Source organism: Aptenodytes patagonicus, chromosome 1 (assembly GCF_965638725.1).
Source record: "Aptenodytes patagonicus chromosome 1, bAptPat1.pri.cur, whole genome shotgun sequence".
In the NCBI taxonomy this organism is placed as follows: domain Eukaryota; kingdom Metazoa; phylum Chordata; class Aves; order Sphenisciformes; family Spheniscidae; genus Aptenodytes; species Aptenodytes patagonicus.
In genome coordinates, this window is record NC_134949.1 from 44,859,289 (window position 1) to 44,873,983 (window position 14,695).

At 41.1% G+C, this 14,695-nt stretch overlaps 1 protein-coding gene across 1 annotated transcript in view; it reads left to right on the top strand.

Moving 5' to 3' along the window:
- OTOGL (otogelin like) overlaps positions 1–14,695 on the top strand; it is a 97,190-nt gene that overhangs the window by 26,412 nt on the left and 56,083 nt on the right. Inside the window, exons 19-25 of the mRNA XM_076328578.1 lie at positions 1,387–1,596; positions 5,429–5,594; positions 6,713–6,787; positions 7,959–8,011; positions 8,705–8,867; positions 9,866–9,973; positions 11,243–11,381. Coding sequence (XP_076184693.1) covers positions 1,387–1,596; positions 5,429–5,594; positions 6,713–6,787; positions 7,959–8,011; positions 8,705–8,867; positions 9,866–9,973; positions 11,243–11,381 — 914 coding nt within the window. The remainder of the gene's footprint in view (positions 1–1,386; positions 1,597–5,428; positions 5,595–6,712; positions 6,788–7,958; positions 8,012–8,704; positions 8,868–9,865; positions 9,974–11,242; positions 11,382–14,695) is intronic.

The window sequence follows — 14,695 nt, forward strand, 5'->3', positions numbered from 1 at the left end:
ATTAAAAGATTCCTTATCGTCCATCAATGCTGTCTGACACAAACTGATGCAAACAATCTGAGATCCATGGATTTGTTCCAATTACTGAGTAAAGATTTAGTTTTGGCTGGTTAACGTGCCTATGTTTTGTATTGAACTTTCACTGTCTCCTCCTTTCCATGTTGCTGTCCTTTTCAATTAATGAAGACAATGGGCAGACAGTAGTTGCCAATTCTGACAGAATTTAGTCTAATGTTTTTAATGGTTCAGACATAAGGCCTCACTAAGGATGTGGGATTTGGCTGTATTTAGAGCCTGTGGGAGCAAGCTTAGAATAACCATAAACCTTTAAGAATCTGGGGCATTCTAAGACTTTTTATGCCTTCAGCATTGGCTGTCTTCTAAATCAGTACATCTCAGCCAAGTTAGCACTCTCCGAGATACTTCATGCCTCACCTTCAGTTCTGTGCTTCCTCAGTGAAGGTGGAGTTTGACATAAATGTAAGCTGCTTAGAGCAGGAGGGTGGACTACATGACCTTCTGAGGTCCCTTCCAGCCTGAATTTTCCTGTGATCCTGTAATCATCACTGGAAAAAGCAGTCCCTGAGTAAGTGGTCCTGCCCCACGCTACCTCCTGTGCTGAGCCAGCACAAGCATTTTTCCAGGTCTGTGATGATCTTAATCTGATGAAACTGAAAAAGAAACAATTATTTGTTTGTTTACTTACTTTGTCACGTTACTTTTCAACAAAGTCAACTTCACTTCTTGAATCTAGTTTACTGAGGGACTCCAGAAATCCTTGTGTCAGTGTGTGTATGTGGGAATGAACAGGGAAGATGAAGGATAGGGACACTCTTTTAGCAGCAAAGTTGGCTTAAATATGATCCACACTATGGTATTCCTGAGATACTCCACCACCTGTGGTGGTAGTATGCTTCAGTGGTAAGAGGAGGGTCTGTTGGTGCTAGAAGGTATATGGCCAGCGTGGGACTTGCATGCCCTTGAGCTCCAGTTTGTAATGCTTCCTGAGTCCACATGCCAAGAAGTATATGGCCATTGCTGATTTCAAAGCTAAATGAAACATCAAGTAGGAAAAAACATATTCCAAGCTTTGGAGGACTCTTCTAACTAACTCTTTTGAAATATATTTTTTTGCCATTTAAGTTTCCTGCACTACTAGAGGAAGGCATAACTGTTTTTATATAGTTATTTTTATCTTAAGTGGATTTTATTGTTGAGGGAGTTGCTTACAATATCAATTTTAAACTATAGAACTTTGCAGAAAGACATTGTATACAAATTTTTGTTGCACAACTGGCTATGTTTGGTTTTAATATTCTGTGCTATTAATTTGACTAACTGTTATATTAAAATGGATCTGGCTAAAACAATGTCACCTTCTCTTAGCTGGGTATGCATCTCACTGTGATATCATCAATCAAGAAGTTTTTGCTCCCTGCCATGCCTACATCAGTCCAGGATTATACTACCAGCTATGCCGCTTTGACGCATGCAAATGCGGAAGCAGCTGTTTGTGTAATGCTTTGGCACACTATGCTTACGTCTGTGGCAAGCACGGGATCATTGTTGACTTCAGATCTCATATTTCTTACTGTGGTGAGTAATGTTTGCAGAACAGAGTATCTTTTAGAAATGTGTAAAATTCTACAAATATCATTCGCTCCACAAAATACAGGGATTGGCCTTTTTTGCTGAAAACTAGAATGGTGCCATGGGCTAATGACATACTGAGGGGAGAATGCTAATAGCCTTTATGTTAGGCATCTGAGTTGGGGACCCTGAGCTACCTCACAAGGGGTGCCTGTCCCTTTCTGTTGGCTACAGAGAGAATTTAAATTTCTGACTTTGGACCCCTAAGTCATATGGAAGCCTCTATTAGGCTAAAGTAATCAGGGAGTTGCAGGATCAGGGCTGTTCCCTAAGGGAAGGCAAGCTGGGGTGGAAGGCGCTCCCCAGGATGGGCAGGGCAAGGTGGGCAGTGATTTGCCAAGTAGGATATAGCAATGATTTAAAACAAGGCATTTCTAAACCATAGAGTAATGCCTCAACCTTAACTGCACCATTCTTCCTCTCTTGGAAACCTGAGTTACTAGATAGGCACAACCACCACACACGCACACACTTAACATATATAAAGAATAGACACCTACTGCTTACAAAATAGACAATTCCAGCCAAGGAATTGTCTAACACAAACCCATCTGAATCTAAACATTTCTACCTTAAGAAACTTAAGAGATGCTGGGGGAGTGGAACCTCAATCCATCCCACTCCTACCAGTTTGATGCCAGGGCCAGCAATAGATGCCCAGAGCCTGGAGAAGGAACACAGGTCAGCAGGAGAGCGCCTGAAGAGCAGCACAAAGGAACTCCAGCCAGTGAGACAGCTTCATCGGGGGCCCAACTTAAATGCCTCTATGCAAACGCACGTAGCATGGGGAATAAACAAGAGGAGTTGGAGACATGCGCACGCCTGCAGGGCTACGACCTTATTGACATCACGGAGACATGGTGGGATGGCTCCTATGACTGGAGTGTTGGGATGGAGGGATACAGGCTTTTTAGGGAGGACAGGCAGGGGAGACGAGGAGGGGGTGTCGCTCTCTATGTCAATGACCAGCTGGAATGCATGGAGCTCTGCCTGGGGATGGATGAGGAGCCGACCAAGACTTTGTGGGTCAGAATTAAAGGGAAGGCAGGGACAGGTGACATTACGGTGGGGGTCTGCTACAGGCCACCTGACCAGGAAGTCCAAGTGGATGAGGCCCTCTATAGACAGATAGGAGCAGCCTCATGCTTACAAGCCCTGGTCCTCATGGGGGACTTCAACCACCCCGACATCTGTTGGAGGGACAACACAGCAGGGCATAAGCAATCCGGGAGGTTCCTGGAATGTGTCGATGATAACTTCCTTCTCCAAGTGGTCGAGGAGCCAATGAGGAGAGGTGCTATGCTGGACCTTGTTCTCACCAACAAGGAGGGGCTGGTGGGGAATGTGAAGCTCAAGGGCAGCCTGGGCTGCAGTGACCATGAAATTGTAGAGTACAAGATCCTTAGGGCACCAAGGAGGGCGCACAGCAAGCTCACTACCCTGGACTTCAGGAGAGCGGACTTTGGCCTCTTCAGGGATCTGCTTGGTAGAGTGCCATGGGACAAAGCCCTGGAGGGAAGAGGGGCCCAAGAAAGCTGGTTAATATTCAAGGATCACCTCCTCCAACCTCAGGAGCGATGCATCCCAACAAAGAGGAAGTCAGGCAAAAACGCCAGGAGGCCTGCATGGATGAACAAGGAGCTCCTGGACAAACTCAAACACAAAAAGGAAGCCTACAGAGGGTGGCAGCAAGGACAGGTAGCCTGGGAGGAATACAGAGAAATTGTCTGAGCAGTCAGGGATCAGGTTAGGAAAGCTAAAGCCCTGATAGAATTAAATCTGGCCAGGGATGTCAAGGGCAACAAGAAAAGATTCTATAGGTACGTCAGGGATAAAAGGAAGACGAGGGAAAATGTGGGCCCTCTCCAGAACGAAATGGGAGACCTGGTTACCCGGGACATGGAGAAGGTGGAGGTACTCAATGACTTTTTTGCCTCGGTCTTCACTGGCAAGTGCTTGAGCCTCACTGCCCAAACCGCAGAAAGCAAGGGTGGGGACTGGGAGAATGAAGAGCCACCCACTGTGGGAGAAGATCAGGTTCGAGACCAGCTAAGGCACCTGAAGGTGCACAAGTCCATGGGACCCGATGAAGTCCATCCGCGGGTCCTGAAGGAACTGGTGGATGAAGTTGCTAAGTCAATATCCATCATATTTGAGAAGTTGTGGCAGTCCGGTGAAGTTCCCACTGACTGGAAAAGGGGAAACATAACCCCCATTTTTAAAAAGGGAAAAAAGGAAGACCCAGGGAACTACAGGCCAGTCAGTCTCACCTCTGTGCCTGGGACGATCATGGAACAGATCCTCCTGGAAGTTATGCTAAGGCACCTGGAGGACAGGGAGGTGATTCGAGACAGCCAGCATGGCTTCACCAAGGGCAAGTCCTGCCTGACTAACCTAGTGGCCCTCTATGATGGAGTGACTACATCAGTGGACAAGGGAAGAGCTACGGATGTCATCTTTCTGGACCTCTGTAAGGCCTTTGACACGGTCCCCCACAACATCCTTCTCTCTAAACTGGAGAGGTATGGATTTGATGGGTGGACTGTCCGGTGGGTGAGGAATTGGTTAGATGGTCACATCCAGAGGGTAGTGGTCAACAGCTCAATGTCCAGATGGAGATTGGTGATGAGTGGCGTCCCGCAGGGGTCTGTATTGGGACCGGTACTGTTTAATATCTTCATCAATGACGTAGACAGTGGGATCGAGTGCACCCTCAGCAACTTTGCAGATGACACCAAGCTGAGTGGTGCGGTCAACATGCCAGAGGAATGGGATGCCATCCAGAGGGACCTGGACAAGCTGGAGAAGTGGGTTTGTGTCAACCTCATGAGTTTTAACAAGGCCAAGTGCAAGGTCCTGCACCTGGGTCGGGGCAACCCCCACTATCAATCCAGGCTGGGGGATGAAGGGATTGAGATCAGCTCTGCTGAGAAGGACTTGGGGGTACTGGTGGATGAAAAGCTGGACATGAGCCAGCAATGTGCGCTTGCAGCCCAGAAAGCCAGTCGTATCCTGGGCTGCATCAAAAGAAGCGTGGCCAGCAGGTCGAGGGAGGTGATTCTACCCCTCTACTCTGCTCTGGTGAGACCCCACCTGGAGTACTGTGTCCAGCTCTGGAGCCCTCAGCATAAGAAAGACACGAACCTGTTGGAGCGGGTCCAGAAGAGGGTCACAAAAATGATCAGGGGGATGGAACACCTCTCCTATGAAGAAAGGCTGAGAGAGTTGGGGTTGTTCAGCCTAGAGAAGAGAAGGCTTTGGGGAGACCTCATTGCAGCCTCTCAGTACTTAAAGGGGGCTTATAAAAAAGATGGTGGCAAACTTTTTAGCAGGGCCTGTTGTGACAGGACGAGGGGGAATGGCTTTAAACTAAAGGGGGTAGATTTAGACTAGATAGAAGGAAGAAATTTTTTACGCTGAGGGTGGTGAAGCACTGGCACAGGTTGCCCAGAGAGGTGGTGGATGCCCCATGCCTGGAAACATTCCAGGTCAGGTTGGACAGGGCTCTGAGCAACCTGATCTAGTTGAAGATGTCCCTGCCCATGGCAGGGGGGTTGGACTAGATGAACTTTAAAGGTCCCTTGCAACCCAAACTATTCTATGATTCTATAAATCAGTAAAATAGCATATTTTTCCCATGCATTTTAACTCACCCCAGTGCAGCAAAAGACCAGTTTGCTTTGCTGTTTTGCACTCCCATGATATACTGCTTTGTTTTCTATTTTTCCCATTTTAAGAGTATGTTGTTCTCCCTTCTCTCTCCCTCTCTCTCCTCCAGCTGTGATATGTCACAGTGGTATGCTTTATCATCAGTGCTCTTCTTTTTGTAAACACTCCTGTGCTTCACTTTCTATGGCAAATATCTGTGGTGATGACTGTGCAGAAGGATGTAATTGTCCTGATGGGAAATATTTTGAAGAGTCGGTCAACTTTTGTGTATCAATGTAAGTCATAAGAAAATAGAATATATGCGTAGGCACATTTTCGTCTTTCCATCAAGATTTAAAGCAGTTTTTCTGCTGTTTCCCTCAAGATGTAGACTGCCTAAACAGGATAGCAAGCAATATGTGAAGATTTCATATCCTTTTGTACTAATCAATAGTGGGGCCTCATCTGCTACTGTGTGTACAGCCATCTACTGCACTTCAGAGAAGATATGTCATAGTGCTTTAGGGAAGGGTGATGAAACTTTTTTAATTCATGGGAAAGCATTTTCACATGAAAACCTTGTTTTTAACACTTAAGAAAAAATGAGAAGGATACTATGTCGTAGCAATCCATAAAGTCAGGGATAGTATGGAGAGAGTGGCTAGGAGTGTCTTTTTTCTGTCTCACAACGCAAACCCCTTCAGTTAAATGGAAGGAAATGGTCAATGAAAGGAAATAGTTTTTGTACATTGTGTACCAAAATTTTACAGCTTACGACCATGGGGAGTTACTGAGTTCAGGTACTGAATTAAAAACTGGAATGAGTATTTATATAAATTTCAAGATTGTACAGAGTTATTGCTGTTCATTGTGACATGTATTTTGGAAAGATCAGTAAAGTTCATACTGTAGGGATAAAGACTGTTTCAAACTATTAAAGAGTGTGAGGTAACTTGGTATTCCCATATTTTTGCATGGTTTCTAGGGAATTCTGTTGCTACTTCTATCCCATCTGGCTGTTATCACAGACAGAGTTAATGGATTTTGCTATGGTAATTCCTCTGTCCCATGGTTTTGACAGTACTTTGAATAGGAACTACATGTTGCCATTCTACTCCCATAACTGGGAAGAAAAGCTCCTTTCTGTAAGACTAATGCATAGAAACAGCAAATAAATAATACAGAGATTGAGGAAAATCCTGGCTTTGTTGAAGATGCTAGGAGTTTTGCCACTGACTTCAATACAGTCAGAGTGTCATCCTTTAGTTTTTGCCTTTAGAAGTATATTGTAAATATAAAGAATGAGTTAATGAATTATAAGGCTTGCTTATCATAATAGCTTGATAAACAGATTGCCCTTAAATCCCATTTCATCTTGCTTTTGTATCTACATGCTTAAATATTCTTTTAACAGATCTGCCTGTCATTGTCATTACAAGGGCAAAGCCCTCCAGCCTGGAGAAATCCTCCCTACGCCAACAGGCTCCTGGTAGGTTTGAGCACTAAGAGATCTTTCATGTATCATAGTTTGGATGCTACTCAAGAGCCTTGAGAATTTTTTCACATAGAATGAAGGTCTATTGTATGAAGATTTTATTTTTGTTACACACTTAGTAAAAGGGAGCCTAATATAAATTGGATTATGTACCTGCTTATTTTAGCAAGAAGATACCTGGAAAATTCTGTAAGCCAGGGACTAAAGAGTATCTCAAAACACACACATTGTGTGTTTTAAGATTGCAGTCCTGTTCTTAGACCTGGGGGCATTATGATAGCAATATGAGGCTGGTTTTGGAAGAATAAACAATGTGATTCTATTTTGGAAAGTCTTTCAAACAAAGGCTTGCAGGGAGTTATATTTGTGTCATTTTGTATTATTAATTCATGATGGAATCCTGACCTCACTGAAACAAGTGGGGAAACCTCACAGGTTTCCTGGTCGAACTTGTTCATTTTACAAGAAATGCTCTCAACCTGCTGATTTAAAATCATGTCTGTGACTTGACTGCCAAGGTTGATTCTTGCTGAGGTCTCATATATTATAGTTGTTATAACTGAAGCTTGGTAATCATGTAGTTCAAGAGGTGAGAGTAGGGGCTTCATTTTTCTGCCATTGCTATGCCTCTGCATAGCCTGCCTCTGCATATGCCTATGCCTCTTTGTTTCTTTCACAACTTTTTTTTAAGGAAAAGGAAAAAATGAGGACTAGGTTTATTGTCAAATGTGTTTTTCTGCAATTCTGTATTTTATCATAAAAAGAATCAAGCTGTGTATCCTAACGTCTGTGCAACAGGAAATTTGCATACTGTATTGTTCCATATTCACCAAGGTGGATAAGGTTTTGTGTTACACTGCTGGCATCCTGAATCACCTGGCCCTACGTTCCCACAGAGGCTGACATACCCAGCTTCTTTTTTATTTCAGTGAAAGTTAGGCAATTAAATAGTACATAAACACCTTTGTGAGTTTGGGCCCTCATTACAGAATAGTGGTTAGAAAACACCAACAAAATGTTAGTCAGAACTCATGCTTTCGGATTTTAATCCTTCTCCTCCTGATTTCTGTTCTTTAAATTGGGTTAAGTTGTATTATCTTTTTTAAAATGGTGGCTACAAAACATTTTCCCGTTGAATAAAGATGGGTTTGCTATTCTTTTCCAGTCAGTGTTTGAATGGAACAGTGAAATGTATTGAAGCAACTACAGAAAATACAGGTAATTTATAGTCTTGTCTCATATTACAGCTGCACAGAGAAAGTTTTTGACATTGAATAGTCATTTGGTTTTCTCCTTGTGTATTTTCATTATGAGATAGTTAACGTCATGGCATATTTAAAATAGGATGTTAGGAACACAAGTTGTCTTGTTTTTTTCTTTTTCCTTTTTCTGTAGCACACGTTGTACTACTAAGTCACTTGGGAAATTAAAAAAATAAATAATTACATGTGAGGTGTAGGTCAATATGTTCTCATGGGAATACATAAAATTAGGCTCACTAGCCATGTTTAGGAAGCCTTAAGATCTTGATTTCTAGAAAGTAAATTTTTAATGAATTTCTAATGGATTTAGAAGGGATTTCAGTACACTGAAAATTATGCCACTCTTCTAAAGATTAAAGGCATAATTGCTCCATCTTTAAGAATGGGCTGTGTATCAGATCCAGGGTGCATAGACCCAGATGCTTAATATTAAGTTTTGGTCTTTTTTTTTAACATTAAAACATATATTAATTTTATATCTCTGTAATACAAATGAAGTTATAGACTTTTATTCAGATTGTATTCTTACATGTACTGTAATGTAGGATAACTGTGCATTAAAATGAATAGATAGTAAACAAAAACAAATAGAAAACCTTCAGTGTAAAAGAGCAGTTGATCTCATTTAACCTGCATTTTGCATTTGAAGTTCACGTATGCCCTGAAGGAAAAATCTACTATGACTGCAAATCTCCTGTCCCTGGATTACCAGCAGCGGGTGTGAACTGCGGGATCTCTTGTGCAAACCTTGCCATGAACTTCTCCTGTGTCCCCTCACCACCCTGTGCAAGTGGCTGCATTTGCCCCCCTGGGTAAGCTTTGGCAGAACAAGCTGGAGCACAAGCCATATACATATTTTTCACAGTTTAACTCTGCATATTTTTTTGCTTTTTAAATTCCAGTGGTATCACCCCTCTAATTTTGAAGCTATTGTTCTATAAATTTTTGCAGATATACAATCACAGTTAAAAGGTCAACTCTTTCTTTTGTCTCTGAGAGCCCTCTTCTCTTTCCTGCTGGTGTGAGGCTCCATGCTACAGTGCTTCCTCAGTTGGAGTCCCACAGTTTCTCTATCCTGAGACCATGATTCCACTATCCCATGAGATATCCAGCTTGCTACCAGTCTGATTGGCTGGTATTTGGGACCCTCTGGACAGGAGATGACTCCCACTACTTGCACAGAATAGTTTATCTGAGTGTAGAAGCAAACATGAAAAAAAATCGTAATGTAAACCATCTGTGTTCCTGATTACTGCCCAAGTAATTGTCTCACCTAGACTACTACTTCGTAAACTGTGTTTCTTTTGTCCTGCTAACTCTGCAACAGCTGCCATAGCCCAGCTCACTATCCTGTGCTCACAACAGAATGGTTGCTGCTCTGTGCAGAGGAGCAGGCACATCCCTGATCAGTCCGGCTGCATCCCTGGGACAGGAGGACGAGGGAGCAGCAGGGAGGGAAGGGCAGGGCAGCCTGGCTGCAGCCTCAGCAGCGTGCATAACATACAGATGCTCTGCAGTTGCAGGAAGGAATACCTACACTACCTGCGCTCTTGGATAGGAGCTGCTGCCCCACACCAACATACCCCTTTTGAGGTAGAAGGAGAGCCGCAGCTGTGAGCTTTGCGAGGTCTCCAGCTGTGCACAGTGGAGATCATTTGATACAGACAGCTTTTGTTGCTGAAACAGTTGTCCTTGGCTGGATGGAAGACTGGTTGCCCTTGGCAGGGTTTAGACAATACACTACACATTCAGTTATGTTGATCTACTTGTGAATTTATGCTTTCATCTTAATAATTCTTTTATTTTGAAGGATGGCTGAGCATAGAGGGAAATGTTATATTCCTGACAGTTGTCCATGCACCTGGAAAGACAGGGAATTCCTGTCAGGAGAAGTGATAGCTACACCATGTTACACCTGGTGAGTGACGTGCAATTTGCATACTTCCAAATCATCTGGGTCTAGCCACAAAGTGAAACTGATACAGAAAACATGTTGAGTACATTGAAAATCAAAAATGTATATGCTTGTTCATAGTCAGTTACAGGTTATATCTTTTATTAGGCTCACTAACAGACTTGGAAGAGTAGGCAGACTTTTGGGTGAGTGCTTCTTCAGGTCTGAAAAGGAAGCAGAAGGCATCCAAGTTAAAAAGCAGTCAAGAACAAATGCTTGATTCCACACATATCAGTTAATCTCTGAAAGAAAAGACATTTGGCATTTTGGAGAACAGAATATCTTGAAAGACAACCAAGAAGAAAAAAAAAGAAATTAAACGTATGACAGCGGAAAATAGTCTGCTCCTTTGGGAGCTGGACTGTTTGCAGTGTGAGTTACCAGTCAGCATGAGCGACTATATAGGAAGAAGATGAGCAATAAAAAAACCCAAAGGAAATAAAAAAGCATTAGAACTGGAAAATGAGCTAGCGCCCAGCATCTTTTTTAAGGAGCCTTACCTGACTCATGTTGATGCAAAACAGTTTTTCATCCATTATAATTTGCTAGCCAAAATATCTATCTTCAGTTAAGTATATATTTAATAATAATAAAAAAAGTTTGGCATGGCAGCTTTTAATCAGTTAAAAACTTCATTGGCAAATCAACTGACCAGTATACACTTACACAAGCAAAGCTAGAGGCTGTCAGTACTACCTTCATACAAATGCATGTAAGTCACTGAATGTACCTGACAGGAAAAGTAATCCCACAAAATATCAGCATTTATTTCTTAAACTCATTCCATACTTGTCTGATACCCTGAAATCTTACAGTTAGCAACTGGAGGTCTTTTGCATTGAATATGTGCAGATCAAAATTTCTTAAGAAAAAATAGAATATCGATGTTTTATGAATGAGCGTGTTGTGGCATGGTGTCTTATCTATACTGGAGGCAGTGATGGAAATATTTGCATAAGCCATAAAAATTTCAAGATTTTGCATTCATTTCTTATGCATTTTTGTTGTACATATGCGCTGATGGCAAAATGCTCAACACTTTTCTGCCATGGCATCACCAATAACTTCAGAAGTAATCCACAGAATAGCTCTGTGTTTCCAGGTCTAAGAATTTTCTTCCTTTCATGAATTTCTGTACGACTTGAAATAAAGAACCCAAGAAAGCTTTTTCTTGAAAATAAAAAGAAAATGACCCTGCTATGAGAAGATACTGATTGTTAATTTTCCTTACAGTGTTTGTCGGAGAGGGATATTCAATTGCACTAGTTACCCCTGTCCTGCTGTATGCACTATTTATGGAGATCGACATTATTATACCTTTGATGGATTGGAGTATGATTATGTCAGTGACTGCCAAGCTTACCTGCTAAAGGTAGGAGGATTGTTCATACATTTTCATGTGTCCAAGTGAAAGTTTCTGTGAGAGGGCAAGTATTTTGAATATCGGGAGACGATCTATAGAAACGAACATTAAGAAAACAGGTGCAGAACAGATGTGTCTGAAAGGAAGAATCTGTAAATGACATTTTGTGCTCAGCCATTTGAAAATGGTACATGGGTGTGTCGTTACGTATCTATGTGGTCTAGAGAAAAACAGAAAACAACGTTTTCTGTTCTACCTTAACCATGCTTTCATCACAATGAGCAAATAACACTATAGAAACTGTTCTAGAACTAGGTATAATCTATAGATTTATTTAACAATTATCTATAAACTCTGCTTGGCAGAGGGTTAATGATGACCTCTGAGGCTGCTTGGAATCCTTCTTGACTGTGATCTGCATCAGATCTGCAGTGTCTGTGTATAATAATATCAAACACAGTGATTTCATAATTCAACAATGAAATCCTTCATTGAGATTGTCTGGCAGCTACATGCTAATGTTCCTCATAGCACACATTTACAGTACATTGCTAGCCTTTTTTGTTTAAAAATACCATTACTGACATTTAGAAATATATTCTATTACTAACAACACTATTGTTTATTATCATTGTTGCTGTTATTAAGGCTAAGAGTCTGTCTTCTGAGTTACAGTAACGCGTTTAGAAGAATATTCATTTTCTGTCAACTCTGACTGTCTAACCTTAAGAAAAAGCATGGTTGCTCAACAAGGACTACTGCAAATAGTTTATTTCATGTACACTTTAGTAGAGTATTCAGAGCTGTGAAATAAAATAGACTGGTTCCAGATTTTTTTCTTTGTTAAAAAAAAATAAAAAAAGGGAGAGGTTTGGTAAAGATAATAAGAATAGCTCATAGCAAACTCCTGGCATGTATCATATTGTCTCATAAAAGAGCTTTTACTCTTAGAGGTATATGGACCTTTGCACAAACCTTCCTCCTTTAAGATGCAAAAAACAGGGGTTACTTTACCTGTAAAATCATCTTGCCTGTATGATGAGGTGGAAAGGTGGGTTGTCATTTCTTAATTCTTATGCCATCCAGCCAGAGAGGTGTGTAAGACAAATCTATGCTGCCTTTTCAAACTTTAGTATGATACTGGAATCTTTTGCTTTTACAATCAAATGTCACCTGCCACTCTACTGCATAAGAAAGTACCTACCTGGAAATAAACCATGGGGAGCATTTGGAGTCCAAGAATAAAGTTGGCTGCCACATAATTAAGGCATATGACACACTGCCAACAGGCCTTTCTTCAGGTGAACATGATGACACAAATGACAAAAATGCTGCCTATGTAGATCTGCTTTTCAGACTTTTCAACTTTTTTCAGCTTTTCAGACTGTTTTTTTCCCCAAACTTAGCTAATGTGAGAAAGTATGGCCTATTTTGTTAATTGTTTTTCTTTTCTCTTTAGTATATGGAAAACTTTCATTATCTATATTGAAGGACTTTATTAAAAATTAGGCACCGCATAATTATGTCTGGAACAGATGATGTATCTGTGGGTTCATTTTTGACTGTGAAATGTTTGGAGAAGTTTTAGGGGGAAAAAGAAAAAGAAACAAAGGATGGGATCATATGGCAGATGCCCGAGAGCTTTGAGGGAACCAAAACACAGAACTTATGAACTATGTGATGTGCAGTCCTGGAATCAGAGGAATGGAAAATTGCAATATAACCAAATATTATAAGAGGACTCCATGGCTGAATTTGGCAGGAACAGACCAATATGTTTGATTTCCATATGAAGGAAATTAATAGAAATTATAATAAAGAGGAATGACATGATATTGGGGAAGAGTTGAACTCTTTTTTTTGGTAAAAGAAAATAATGCATGATGAATCTTCTGAGTTATTCCGTGAAGACAATAAACATATGGATGAGGATGATCAGGTCAATATGTGTGTATTTTAGTTTAAAGACCTTTTGGAGACAGATTTCAAGAAATATTTTTTAGAGACTAGTCTCTCATAGGATGAGAGTGAAGATTCTTTGAGACACGAATTAAAAGTTAGAAGTTAAAGGATAGGAATAAATGGCCTTTTTTTAGAATGGAGAAATCCCAGTGACATCCCATAGGGATCCATTCTGAGACCTGCATTCAGTATCTTCAGAAACAATTTTGAAAAGGTGGTGTGAGGATTGAGGTGGAGTATGCTGACGGTAAAGAATCAGTCTGAACCGCTGAAACAGACAGACCACCAAAAGGTTCAGAAGATCTTATGGCAGAAAACACTGCATGATAAAAGGGAGGATGAAATTCAACAATGAAATATGCAAATCAGTGAACAGAAAAAATAACTGTAACTATGCTACCATGAAGATAGGCACTAAATTAGCTACTACCATGCAAGAATGGAATTTTACGTGATAAAAATACATGAAACAGATGTAATTGGCGTCTTCCTAGTGGCAGCCTGAGTGATAATCCAAGGTGTCATCCGTTCTCCAATTTCACATATGCTTTTATTTGCATGTACACAGTTACGCCACACTTGTACCACATACACGTACGCAGTTGTACCACATACTGATGTGGTTAAACTATGTTGTATGTGCAGACTTGATAGCATGATGAGGCTGCTCTTTTTTGAAATACATTTTGTTGTTCCTAGAGCAGAGGCTTCCACTGCTGTCTCTTCATAATCATCCTCCCCTACATTTTGGCCATGTGCAGTGACATTTTTTGATAGTAGTATCAGAGTAATATAATGAGTTTCCCTTGAGCTACCTTTTGTTCAGAAGGTATGCGAGAGAGCCCTGCCTCTTATAGCCTGTTATACAAATAAACAAGCCAGATGAAAGGTGGGAAAGTATATGTAGTTGCAAAAGTTTAAATGCCTTGCCTAACACCTTGGCAGGCACAGCTGTCCAGGGCAGTTTTGCTGCCTAAACCATGCTACCTGTTCTACAAACCAACATATATTTTTTTTTAACTTAAATCATAGAATCATAGAATGGTTTGGGTTGGAAGGGACCTTTAAAGATCATCTAGTCCAACCCCCTTGCCATGGTGGGTATGTGCTGTGTGCTTCATGTTCCCCACCTGTAAGGTATTACAGAACATCATAGATCTGATTGATAGTTGCTAGTACACAATCCATTGACTTAATGGTAGTTTGCAGTGCTGTTATAAGGCTGATTTTTATGAATAACATGTAAAAGGCTCACCAAAGGCTTGCTTTCTTCCATTTTCTTGCTTGTCTTCTCTTTGATGATGCTACATACTTTCCCTAACAAAATGGTGTTATTTTTCTAGCAAACTTTTACTGTGTGT